At 36.5% G+C, this 14,166-nt stretch overlaps 1 protein-coding gene across 1 annotated transcript in view; it reads left to right on the forward strand.

The window, feature by feature from the left end:
- Positions 1 to 4,061, forward strand: part of FAT4 (FAT atypical cadherin 4) — a 210,511-nt gene extending 206,450 nt beyond the window's left edge. The window contains exon 17 of the mRNA XM_074231539.1: positions 2,031 to 4,061. Within this exon, the coding sequence (XP_074087640.1) occupies positions 2,031 to 3,898 (1,868 nt within the window). The 3' untranslated portion in view covers positions 3,899 to 4,061. The remainder of the gene's footprint in view (positions 1 to 2,030) is intronic.
- The last annotated feature ends 10,105 nt before the right edge of the window (positions 4,062 to 14,166 follow it).

Here is a 14,166-nt window from a genome sequence, read left to right on the forward strand (position 1 = left end):
TAACATTCTAAAAATATTACACGTATAAATTTTCCTGAAGTGATGTTTTAATATTTACCATATAACAAAGAAAGATGTTTTTCATTTATCAATGGCAACCCAGTTTAAATATTTAGACATCTTTGGAGGCCCTTCTACTCAGCTGTGGCCTCTTTCCTAGAGAAAATTCTAATAGCAGGATCCCTGTGCCTCTAGAACTTTGCCAGAAAATATTTAAACCAGTGACTGATTCATGAAACGAATCCTGTTTGTGAAAAGCCAAATTGTAATAGAAGGTAAATAGAGTCTTTCCTCAACTCATCCTGTCCTAGAGGATGCTTTGTGACAGAAATGGAAGATCAGTTGTTTACAATGAAAAAGTCATCATGCTTATTTAAGAGATGTCATTTGAAAACAAGACATCCAGTTGACTTCGTTATGACCTTTTAAGTGATTCAGGTGCTTTTGTCAGGAAATTCAGATGATTTTGTCATTTATGACAAAGTCTATCCATTTGAAGTTTTCCGTACTATTATACAAGAGGACAGAGAGAATCTAAGACAGTAGGCTTTAACTTTTTATTTTCCTACTATGGACCCATTTGGTCATATTTTGGTGAAATCCATGAACCCCTTTCCAAAATTATGATTTTAAATGCATAAAAAATGAAAAGGAATTTAAAGGAAACCGATTATAATGAAATGTATGCCAGTCTTTTTTTCAAGTTCACAAACCTCAGGTCAGGAAGTCTTGATCCATAGTGAAGTTCAATATGGTGAATTAGGGTACTATAAACTTTTAAAAAATTATTTCTTTAAAAACTATTAAGAATGCACAGTTGGTAGGAAACTGATGTTATTAACCCCATTAACCAAGGTTCCCTTACCTAATTTGGAAGCTTAAACTTTCCTCTTGACTAAATTCAGACAGACTTGGATTGGATAGGTTACAATTCACGCACAGTTGAAATTGTATTTATTTGTCTCAACTCAGAAGGACTTTGTTTTTTTAATGTTTTGTTTTACCCTATGTAGGATTACTCAGCCAGAAGTTTCTTTTCCTTGTCCTTTTGTTACTTAGTTATCTTATCATTTCCTCAACTCAACACACCAAGTCAATTAAATTAAATGATGAAACGTGGGAGATATTTTTATGAATTCAGAGATTTCATAAAGAAATAGAGAAAGGGAGAGTTATTTAAGTTTATTCCAAGAGCCCAAGGAGACTCAAGATAAAATAATTTTATGTTTAATCAATCAGTTATGTCTCCACTCCCCCCACTCATCACTCTTGTATTCATAAATGAATTTATTTCTTTATTTCTTTGCTTTGGCTTGAGAAGTTACAAAATTGGAAGGGGTGAGAAAGGGAACAGGAAAAGTCCAGGCATAAAAAAATCATAAACAAATTGCAAAGGGAAAAAATAATCTGAAAAAGAAATATCACTCAAAAATTATTATCTGACTAGAATTTATTCTGCTGTTACATCAGATATCATTGATACTGGATTCTCTTATGATGCAGTTCAGTTTATAATGACCATCTCAAGAGTCTTTTGCCATCCCATTCCCTTCCAGGGATTTAGGCACTGCCTTTCTGAAGAGGACCCACAATCTTTCCCTACAGTCTTCTGTCTGTGAGAGGTCACAAGTAGATCTTCTTATCAATGTTGTTGGATTCTCCCTACTGGATCCTTGATCAACAACAACAGAATATAGCTTGATAACACACATTTTGCCATTTTTTCATTTCTCTCCCACAAGTTTCCACATTGCATTTGTCAGTGTGGTACATCTAGGAACCATGATTCCATCCTCAATGTTCTATGTCAACTTCTATGAGTTTTCAATATATCCAGTACTGCCATGATCAAAAGAACCTTGATTTTTCACCCTCTGAACTTGTGATTTTGCAGAGACTGCAGCACCTCTCCATTTTCTCTTCTTCATGATAGTGAAACAGAAAGCATCTCTAGCTCTGAGTCCTCAGGTCCCTTGGTGATTTTAGCTTGAAGTTTTCATTAACTGACAAATTTCTTGTCCTCTTGGCAGGTTTCGATGGTTGCATAGCTTCAGTGATTTATGGCAGGGAGAGCCTTCCATTTGCTGGGAAGCACAGCTTGGCGACTATATCCAAGACAGATCCATCCGTGAAACTGGGCTGCCGGGGCCCCAATATCTGTGCCAGCAATCCCTGTTGGGGTGATCTACTGTGCATCAACCAGTGGTTTGCCTACAAGTGTGTTCCTCCTGGAGACTGTGCCTCCCAACCTTGCCAAAATGGAGGCAGTTGTGAACCAGTCTTATACTCTGGATTCACCTGTAGCTGCCCAGAGTCGCATACCGGCAGGACTTGTGAGATAGTGGTGGCATGCCTTGGTGTCCAGTGTCCCGAGGGAAGCACATGCAAGGCTGGCAGTGCTGGAGGCCATGTGTGTATCTTGACCAAGGTCCCAGAGGAGATCTCCCTGCCACTGTGGGCTGTCCCTGCCATTGTGGGCAGTTGTGCCACAATTCTCGTTCTGTTGGTGTTAAGCCTGATTCTGTGCAATCAATGCAGAGGCAAGAAGGCCAAAGCACCCAAGGAAGAAAAGAAAATCAAGGAGAAGAAGAAAAAAGGAAGTGAGAATGTAGCTTTCGATGATCCAGACAACATCCCTCCTTACGGTGATGATATGACAGTCAGAAAGCAACCAGAAGGAAACCCTAAGCCTGATATCATCGAAAGGGAAAACCCCTATCTGATCTATGATGAGACAGATCTTCCTCCCAACACTGAAACCATCCCCAGTGCTCCCTTGGCTTCCCCTGAGCAGGAGATTGAACATTATGACATAGACAATGCCAGCAGCATTGCCCCTTCAGATGCAGACATCATTCAGCATTACAAACAATTCCGCAGCCATACCCCCAAGTTTTCCATACAGAGACACAGCCCCCTGGGCTTTGCAAGACAATCTCCCATGCCCTTGGGTGCAAGCAGTTTGACTTACCAGCCTTCCTATAGCCAGGGCCTAAGAACCAGTTCCTTGAGCCACTCTGCTTGCCCCACTCCCAACCCTCTTTCTCGTCACAGCCCAGCTCCTTTTTCTAAATCTTCAACATTCTACAGGAATAGTCCTGCCAGGGAACTGCATCTTTCCATAAGGGAAGGAGGTCCATTGGAGATGCATGGTGATGTGTGCCAGCCTGGTATTTTCAACTATGCAACCAGACTGGGCAGGAGAAGCAAGAGTCCCCAGACCATGGCAACCCATGGCTCTAGACCAGGGAGCCGCCTGAAGCAGCCAATTGGACAGATGCCTCTGGAATCTACTCCTCCAGTGGGACTCTCAATTGAGGAGGTTGAAAGACTAAACACTCCTCGCCCTAGAAATCCAAGCATCTGCAGTGCAGACCATGGCAGGTCTTCTTCAGAGGAGGATTGTAGGAGACCCCTATCCAGAACAAGGAACCCAGCTGATGGCATTCCGGCTCCAGAATCCTCATCTGATAGTGACTCTCACGAGTCTTTCACTTGCTCTGAGATGGAATATGACCGGGAAAAACCCATGGTCTACACATCCCGCATGCCCAAATTATCTCAAGTCAATGAATCAGATGCAGATGATGAAGATAATTACGGAGCTAGATTGAAGACTCGAAGGTATCCTGGCCGCCGGGCTGAGGGAGGGTCCATGGGCACACAGACAACAGCAGCGGTGAATGTTGCTGAGAACACATTGCCCCTGAAACTTGGGCAGCAGGCGGGCAATTTCAACTGGGACAATCTGTTAAACTGGGGCCCTGGTTTTGGGCATTATGTAGATGTTTTTAAAGACTTGGCATCTCTCCCAGAAAAGACAACAGCCAGTGAAGAAGGCAATGCTCGGACCAATAAGCCTGCCTCCAAAGATGGGGAAGCAGAGCAGTATGTGTAGACTTTATGTACTGGCAGGACAAAAAGGCAATACCAGATGCAAGCAAACCATTCTGCGCTTACAGATATAAGATGGTCCATATCTTGACAATAGGCCATAATTAACTTCTGATTAAGGGAGACCTCAAAAAATAAATAAATAACCATTATGCTGCTGAAACAGATTTAATTTTTTTAATTGAATGATGAATTGGTTTCTTCTGCATGCACTACATTTTAGAATTAGACATTCAGCATGCAGAATTTGAAGAAGGTTTTATTCCTCTTGACCACTGTTTGGGTGTGATTTTAAAATTAATCCTGTTCTGGTAATGAATTTGTGTTTCAACAGTGGAGTGTTTGTGCTGGTTCCATTTTAATAGCTTCATTTTTTTTTTGCATCGTCAGAACACTGAGGATCTAGTTTCCTCTTTGAAATATGGAAAAGAGTTCTCCGATGCCTAAATGAAGGAATAAGTAGTGTGTTAACCACCCTTTAAAAGTCCAGTTTTTGTAACTCATGTTTGCATAGTTAAAGAGCAATACATTGGATGGTTTGCATGTGTAGGATCATGGACCTTCTCCATGGAAGTGGTGCTAGAAGCAACTCATTCTTTCTGGTCAGCACTTTAGGATTTGGTGAGGAAATTGTATCAAGACTTCCAAGTTCTGTTGCTAACTGTTGTGGGTACTTATTCCATCCCTCCTTTCCCTGAGATGACTTTTACCCAGAGTACTTGGGTAGAAGTCATCCCTGAGTACTGCCATCTATCTCCATGACTGGGGAGCACTGTTCTCAACAGTACAGCATTTTCAAATGATCATTTTTTCGAAGATTATTTATTGTAAAAAAGAAAAAAAGTGCTGCATTCTTGACCTTTTTTTAAGAATTGATATAAAGGGAGCCTCCTAGTGGACTCAAATTTTCAAATACCCTGTGTTTGTAGAATTTATTAAAATAGAAATCCAACAAAAAAAGCTGTTTTTTTTCCCCGTCCATTTGGAAATCCTTTGTACTGTGTAAAAAACTTTTTTTTTACACTTAAGCTGTGTTTTTGATATTGATATTTTCCTATGCTGAATAGTTTTCTTACTTTCAGGAAAGTAAGAAAAGTACTTTTTCACATTTGTTACTTATGTAACATTCATATTTTTCACATTTGATAATTGTAACATACTGTATGCTTTCTACTTGTAAATGCCAATAATAGAATTAAATATTTATTTAAAATACTTTCTTAAAAGTATTTTGATTTTTTTAGATATTAAGTGCATTTTGTGTGAATATATGTTGATGTGTACAACAAAGACATACATGGATTGCAAGGGAATGGAGGGAATGGCCCTTCTGGTGAATTACTAGGTCTATTGGGGTATTAGAATATTCATTTCTTGCTCTTTAGCAGAAGTTGCCTTCCTGGAAATGTCATTTTGCTTAACAGAATATGATTTGAGTTGGAAGACCTGGGTTTGAGTCTAAAAGAATGTAGATAAATCTCCCCCACGTCAGTTTCCTTATCCCCAAAATAATTGAGTGTAATCATATGATCTCTCAGTTCCTAAATGAACAACAATGCAAAGTTTTTAGAAAATATCAGTCAAGACTATTGCAAGAACAAAAATAACTTTCCTATTGGAAACCCAGAAACCTACATGAAAGCACAATGTCCATGGGAGTTCTCCATAAAATGGAAATATGAATTGGATTAGACCTGAGGGCTCTAATGTATGTCAAAAACAACTTAATAATTGCTTGGAGTTTTCCTTGTAGAGTGATTTTATTGTATGATAGAATTGGGACCATAATGGAAATGTAGAAATGGTGATGACTTCCAGGGTCAATGAGTTATATGGGGGGGTGGGGGGAGAGAAGGCCTTTTGGGGTCTTTTTTGAGGAATTAGTCCGAAATGGTTTTGGAATGTGGGAGAGGAAACATGTTACAGAGAACACAACATTTGTCTATTAGTCAAAGTGCTGGAGTTCGATTCCTGCTTCCATTATTATTCCCATATTCCAATAGATTTCACAGCATGGTGCGGTGGAAAGAGAATCCTGCCCCTTCCAATTATTAGTGTGACCTGGGACAAGTTGTGAGGTTTATCTCTCTACAGGTCCTTTTTCTTATCTGTAAAGGGAGGAAGTTAGAGTAGAATAGTTGGGTCTCTAAATTTCTTTCCCACACTAACTCAATTATCTGATGCTGTGATCTCTTTGAACCCCAGCTTCCTCATGCATGACCAGAGGCAGAGTGATTGTGATGGTATCATCTAGTGCTAAGTCTTAAGGATAAGAGTTCCATAAGAAACTTTCCTATCCACTTCTTCCTTTTATTTTATTAGTCAATCTGTTGGTCAATTAGTCAATTAGTTGGCTCGATGGAGTGAATCCTGGGTCTGGAGTTATGAAGACCTAAATTCAAATTAAGACTGTCTTATATTAATAATATAGAAAATAGAAATTTACTGCCTGAATGATGTTGGATAATTTATTGCATATCTATCTCAGTTTCCTCATCCTTAAAATAGGCAATGTGTGTTTGTGTGTCTGTTATATAAAATCTATCTCACGAAGCTGTTGTAAGGAGGATTTGTAAAATATATTGCAAAAGTTAGTGTTATATACCTTTTAATTATTAAACTTCCCTGAGCTTTCTACAGTATCCAAAAGAATCTAACATACTCATTGGCATATGGGAAGCTTCTTTTTCAAAGCTGTGACCAAATAATGGAACCAGTTAGAAGAGATTAATGGCCCAGAATCCTACCCATCCATATCGAAGATATTGCCTTTGTAATCCTAGGATGTATACAAATTATCTTCAGAACTTGATGTAATTAAGCAACTGCCAAGGTCCTGCAAGTTTGAGTGGAATATTATCCTCAAATGCTGATTTTAGCACAGCCAAGAGTAATTTTTCCTAATATGCAAAAGCTTTAGTGAACAAAATCTTTTGAAATTAACACAAAACACATTGGGGCTTGCATTTTGTCAATTAAAAATTTGCAGATTATCAGTTCATTTTGTTCTCCCTTCTCCTCTCCAAATGATATATAGTTTGGGTTTATGCTAAGTCAACAGTCTTCCTTTCATGTGGCTTTGAGTCTGAATATTTGTAAGACATAAACTTAATTTACTTTTTTTTCATCGCCTATAATGAGCCAACATGTTTCAATATTTCCTTATGAATTTGAGCATCATGTGCTTATGCTCCAAATATGGAAATAAAGTTGATGGCTTTGTATAACTCAAATCAGAAAGAAAGGGGGGGGGGGACATTCTTCCTAAGTAGCTCCATAGCATCCCAGGATTTTACAGGATTTCACATCCATGATTGAGAACAGACCCCAAAGCAAAATGATAAACCAGATTGTGTCCAAGACTAGGGAGGAGGTACCTGCTGCCAAAATGAGATCTTTATATTCCCAGAGGCTCTGGCTCGAGGCTCAAGAGTCACAATTCCCTTGGTTAATTAGGCAGATTTTAGGAATAAGACCAAGTCAGTACTTTCTTTTTAGTTCACCCTCAGACCAGTTTGGCAATTCCCTCCTCCAACTAAGAAAACCATTTGTCATCAGCCATGTCAGAGGCACAGAGAACAAATAAAAAACATGTGATATGGAGGCTTGAATGGACACAGGAGAATGGAGTTCAGTCAGTCAATGAAGGCAACCAAGCTTAGCTCAGAAAACATATGTATTTGAGGGCATTTTTTAAAGAAATGGAATCATATCTATAAGGGTAGCCATCTTCACTGATTGTTAAAAGCACTGGAAAAATGATTGGTTTTATCACCATCAGATGCCACATGGTTTATTAGAAAATATTACTTGGATGAGATCTGGCTAAGATTTCAGCAATATCCTGGAGGCAGCTTATACAGACATGGGATGATTAATTGTTAAATTGTCAATATGAATATTTATACTGCAGAAACAATGCAATGTTACAAATCAGACTTGATTTAGTATTTTGTTGATTTTACATTTAAGAAAGTAATGTAAAAAAAGGGGAGATTAAACTTAAAATATCATCAGTAAAAAGAGATAAAATTATCATTCATACTGCCCCACCTCCACCCCAAAAGACAAGTATTAAACATGTACCAGCACACTGTTGCTTAAGTAAAATCCAGTCTCTGATTACTTATGAAATATTAGTCAAGCTTAAAATTATAGATTTAGAGAAGTGACCTCCAAATCCAAACAATAGGGACAGTGACTGATGCCCCACCTACTACCCAGTGTGGTTGAGACAACAAACTTGTAAATTTTTAAATGGAGCTATAGAAACAGGTGCTGAGGAAGCAGCAAGGCATTAAAAAACATAGACTTCAAGGAAAAAAGATCTGAGTGTTCAAATTCCACTTCACACATTTGCTAGTCATATGACATTGGGCAAATCACTTAGCTGTACTCTGCCTCAGTTTCCTAATCTGTAAAATATATTTTAATAATAATAATATCCCATCAAAAGGTTGTTTTAAGAATCAGATTTTGTTGTACAAAATATTGCAATAGTCAGTCTAGTCAGAGGTCTCAAAAACTTCAATGGCACAAAGACATTTGGAACATTCTGTATATGTAAAATACCTTGAAACATTTAAAAGACTTTAAATTTGAGCTATCATCATTACATTCTTCTTCAACATAATCATTACCACCATAATCAAAATCATCATCATCATCATCATCATCATCATCACAGAGTAGAGAAATGGTCTTTCTTGGAATAAGGAAAACATGGGATCAGGTCTCACCAGATATGTTATGAGCAAGTCACTTCTTCCTCAATGTTCTGTCATACTCTATAAGTAAACTGCAGGTAAATCATTGGGGGGAAAGAGTTTCCACACCAGATGATGATAGCCATGTAGTGTGGTAAAATAAAAAGCAAGACTTGGAAAAAGAGAAAGACTTGGATTCAGAGGCAGAACTGCCTTGGACACTTCTTAGCAATCTAATCCTATCATTTTAAATTTAATCACTTAAATTCCTATATAACTCCGTTTTCTCATTTGTATATTAAATGGATTAGACTCAATGACTTCTAAGTCCCCTATTCGCTCTAAATCTAAGATTCTATGATTTCTCTAGACTCCTGAAATTACAAGTTTCATTATCTTCCCCCCTAAAAAAATAAAAAGTGTCTCAGATATGTGCTATTTTTATTCACAAAGGCAATTTGCTTCAGACTTCTAATTGAAGTTCTGTGCTATTATACAATGAACTGTCAATCCTAGGACTCTCTATTCATCTTTAAAGTATATGGCGTTAAACTCCAGAAATGTGACAGCAATTGTTATAAGTAATTTTCAAACCTCAAATAAGCAATTTTCAAATCTGCTTCATTAAGCTTGGTCTTTAGAATTACACAATTTACAATTTCCTTGTATTTTTTGGTTAGTATTGTTAGTATTATTTTCTTGATACTACTTATTTCACTCTGAATCATTTCATATAGGTTTCCCCATTTTTCTTTGAATTTCTTTGGGACATAATTCCAATAAAATATTATTCTATTGCATTCATGTACCATAACTTGTTTTGTCATTCCTAATTGATGGGCAAACACTTTATTCGTAGGTTTTTGCAAAAAAGAAAGTGGTGCTATGAACTTTTTGGTGTATGTTCCTTTCTATTATTGACTCCCTTGGGATATATGCCTAAGAAGTGGGATCTCAGATTCAAAGTGTTTAGAAATTTTGGTTACTATTTTGGGCATCAAATTGTTTTTGAGAATAATTGAACTAATTCACACCTGAACCAATACTACATTATCTTGCCCATCTTACTGCAGCTGTCCCAGCATTGTCTATTTTCAACTTTTGTCATCTTTGCCAGTTTATTGAGAATGAGGTGAAATTGGAAGGTTGTTTTAATTTGCAAAAACAAAAGCAAAAATCCCCACCTATAACAAATCAACTATTTTCTTTCTTATTCTATCAGCACTGATTGTGTTCATGAAAAAAAAATAAAAAACTTTTTTATTTCATGGAACAAAAAAAATACTGCTTCATCTCAATGGCTGGAAGGTTTCACCAGAGATATTCTGAAATTGTTAGATCATCCAAGTCCTAGAATCCTAGATGAAAATTCACATGAGAAGTTCAAGAGAGCAAGAAAAACAATGAGATTTAGGACATTAGATGAGCTGAGATAGTCGATTTCATGTTATTCCACTTATGTTGGTTATGCAACAGAAACATCAGAGCACATGGAATAACATTATATGAAGAGCATGCAATATAGGACTTTGGAGATCATTCAATCCAAAATCTCTGTTTTATTGGTGAGGTAATTGATGCAGAGAGGGGAAATCACTTTTTCTGAATTATGCAGGTATTAAAGGACAGAGCTGTGGCTTAAATCTAAACTCTTGGACTCCATATCTAGTGTCCTTGGCATTATCCCAAAATGCCCTTGTTTTAATTTCATTTGCAAAGGTTAAACTGGCCATGGCTTTGGGGTGACTTATGAAAAACTTTGGAATAAAACTTCCCCTCAACAATTTACTCTGATAAAATATAGTTGTCTTAAATAATCAGAATATGAGAAGAGTGAATAGAAATGTTTTTTAATCCTAAATCATCCAACCAAAATCCTAAGGCTACCACTCACACAATAGGTTTTTCACTGTTAAATCCTTCTTCCTCTTATAACTGATTTATCAATATGTGGATGATCTCATTGATCTGGTTGCCTATTATAAGCAAATTTTAAAAAAATATACATTATTAAGCATAATACAGCTATTAAAATAATATAAAATAATTCATAAAGCATGATAATATAAAATAACAAAAATTTACCGAAAAACTGTACTGACAGAAAAGATCCATATAAATATTTAATTGTTGGAACTGGGTTTCCCAAAGACAAATTACTTGCATTGATTGTACCATCATAAGTTCATAAATTTACAGCTGAAACAATCTTAGAGAGCACTGAATTCCACCATCTCATTCAATAGATAAGGAAAGAGAGATTGAGTACCCAAGGCCAATGAGAAACTAAGGCAAAGAAACAAAATTTTGAAAAAGATTCTCTTACTTCAAATTAGCTTTCACACCACAATGTTAGATCAGCTGTTATTCAACAATTACTTAGAATTATAATTATTATGATAATGAAGATGACAATGTGGAAAGGGAAAAATCTTTTAGTGATTCAGAAAAAAATTGATAATATGCAAAACTGACAGTGCCTTAGTGATCCAAAATGCTAAAGGTCTTTTACCTGACCATTTCAGGTGAGGATAACAGCCAACAAAAACAGTGTCTTTCCATTCCTTGAGCAAAAGGGCAATTAAGTGAAAGGAAAATATTCTTTAGGACAGAATTTCCATTGCTTTCAATTTCTTACTAATCAAAAAAACTCTCCCTTACCCTCTGTTCTTACACTTTCCTTTTGAATTCACATAATGACAAATCATTACAGTGAAGAATGGTATTCTCTAGTCTACATGGAGGACATAGCCCCACTCTGTTGCTCACACCATATCATGAATATGTAACACAATTCTGGATGCCACAATATGGTTAAGGAATGGCAAAGAGGTAAGTAATTCAAATGCCTGTAAAGGAGCACAAAAATTATGCATGTAAAGAGCACTTGAAGGAACTGAGACTGTTTAGTTACGAGAAGAAAAAACTTGGGATTGATGAAGCATGACATGGGGGAACAGCATGAAAGAATGACATGATGACTTTCCAAATATTTGAAGAGCACTCACTTGGAAAACTAATTGGAATTGTTCTGTTTGGCTTCAGAAGGAATAACTAGGGGATGATCCTTAGAAATGGCAAAGAAACCAATTTAAGCTGGAAATGCAAAAACTCAGAATAAACTAAAACTGTTGAAGGAAGTGAACAATAATAAAAAGAGGGGTTTTTGTTTGTTTTAGCAATTTAGGAAGAACTAGGAGAATCAGAGAAAAGAAGGGTTGCTTACTTGAGGTAGCTAAGATGTTGACCATTGATAATAAAGATGAGAAAGAGCCATTATGTAGAAGGAAAATGAGACTTTTTTTCATATTATAGAATTTGTACTTTGCCATTAAACCTCTAAGAATCCATAATCACCTCCACCTCATAATGAGTTATGGGAAGGAGGCTTGGAGGAAGAATATAAAATTGAAGATAGGGGTTTAGTGCAATTGAAACAGACACCGATTCTGGGGGTCAAGAGAACTGACTTCAAAACCCAAATCTTCCAAATACTATCTGTGTGATCATGGATAAATCACAAATTAGAATTGTTTACAAGGCTTCCATTTTATTAAAGTTCTATTTTTCCCCTTTAAGATAATATTCAGTTTCTCCTATATCTGATTTGTTTAGCATCTCAGAGAAAGGGGAGGGGAGGCAGAGATAGAATTTGGAACTTAAGAAACTTAAAAAACATTTTAAAAAAACTTTAACATGTTATAGGGGAAAATAAAATATATTTTAAAATATATTCAGTTTTTATGGGCAAATTATTCTTGGCTATAGCCTTTACCTTCCAGAATATTGTATTTGAAGCTCTCCATTTTTCAGAGGGAGAACTCTAAATAGTATATGATCCTGACTGTGGCTCCTTAGTACTTGAATTCTTTCTTTTTGGCTGCTTGCAGAACTTACTGTTTGTATGATTTTAGACCTGGAAGCGCTAACATTTTGGCTGATGTTCCTGGGAGTTTTTAGTTTTTATTTTCTCTGAGGAGGCAACTAGTAGATTCTTTCTATTTCTTCTATGCCCTGAGATTCTTAGAGATCTGGGCAATTTTTTGAAAAGAAAATGTATCTGAATATGATGCCTAATCATTTTTCATACAAAAAATGATGAGGTTGGACTTAATCTCTAATGGTCATTTCATCTCAGACCTATAATTGTTATTTGATGTTATTCAGCTGTTTTCAGTCCTATTGATACCCTATTTGAGATTTCTTGTCAAAGACACTAGAGTAGTTTGCCCTTTCCTTCTTCAGTTCATTTTATGGATGAGGAAACAGAGGCAAATAGGGTTAAGTGACTTGCCCAGGGTCACACAGCTAGATAAGTGTCTAAGGCTGACTTCAGGCCTGATGCTTTAACCTTTGTACCACTTAGCTGCTTTATAATCCTATGATGCAAACACAAATGGAAATCCTATCTATAATCAAATATCAAATGGATTTCCCAAGTCAATTTTTCAGGTGTGTTGGGGTGGTTTAAATGAATAGAATACAAATTTCTCATCCTAAGATTTAAAGACTTTTATATTATAATTCCAAACTATCATGGCAGACTTCTTGGCATTATCCCTCCACACACTCAATGTCCCATCCAAATTGGACCATATACTACTCCATATTGACATTCCATCACCTCCTTTCCCTCCTCACTTTTACCGGGAAGTATTCTGAGCTTTCTAGAAAACAAAGCTGAAGTTCATCCCACCCCCTTTTAAAAGATCTTCCATGATTTTCCCTATGATTAATATTCTTTTTCATACCCTCAAATTACAAGTAAACTATATTTACTCTATTTATTTTATATAAGAGACATCCCTGAAATCTGGAAAGGTTAAATTCTATTTATGTCTCTCAGACATCCTGACCCAGAGCAAGACACTTAACATCTTAACTCTCTAGATAAATTTCTAAAAGTGTTTGTCCCAAGGCAGGTGCTCAACTGCATGAATAGAGGAATTTTTTTCAATTGGAAGTTCCCTAAAACAGTGAAATCCCCATATTTTATTATGACTTACATGTTGTTCCACCTACTCATCTACCTGATAGATTATAAATTCCTTCAGGTCAGGGAATTTTTTTATGTATTTAAAGGAGATTTGGCAGGTGTAAAATACTAGTTAAGTTAAACTTCTTGGTTAAAAATATCCCACACTATTCAAATTTAACTAACTCAGTATTCTTTAGCATTTGCTTGTCACAAAGGATAATCCTTCTTCATCCTTCTTATCTTCTTCAGTCTCCTAAAGCAGATTGTTCCTATCATAATCTCTCTCTCTCTCTCTCTCTCTCTCTCTCTCTCTCTCTCTCTCTCTCTCTCTCTGTCTCTCTCTCTCTCCCCCTTCTCTACTGACTCCTTCCTAGTTCCTGACAAACATGTTTATATCTCTTCCCTATTTAAAAAAAAAATCATGAATTGATTTGTCTGTCCAATTTTCTCTTTCCTCTCTTATCTCAGTTGAATGCTTTGAAAATGCTATCTACATTTGGTATATCCAATTCTCCTCTCTCTACTAAACCTCTGAAAACTGACTTCTAGCCTAAATGTTTCTATGATTCTGTTAACTGGAAAATTGAA

The sequence above is a fragment of the Macrotis lagotis genome, chromosome 3, assembly GCF_037893015.1.
Source record: "Macrotis lagotis isolate mMagLag1 chromosome 3, bilby.v1.9.chrom.fasta, whole genome shotgun sequence".
Classification (NCBI taxonomy): domain Eukaryota; kingdom Metazoa; phylum Chordata; class Mammalia; order Peramelemorphia; family Peramelidae; genus Macrotis; species Macrotis lagotis.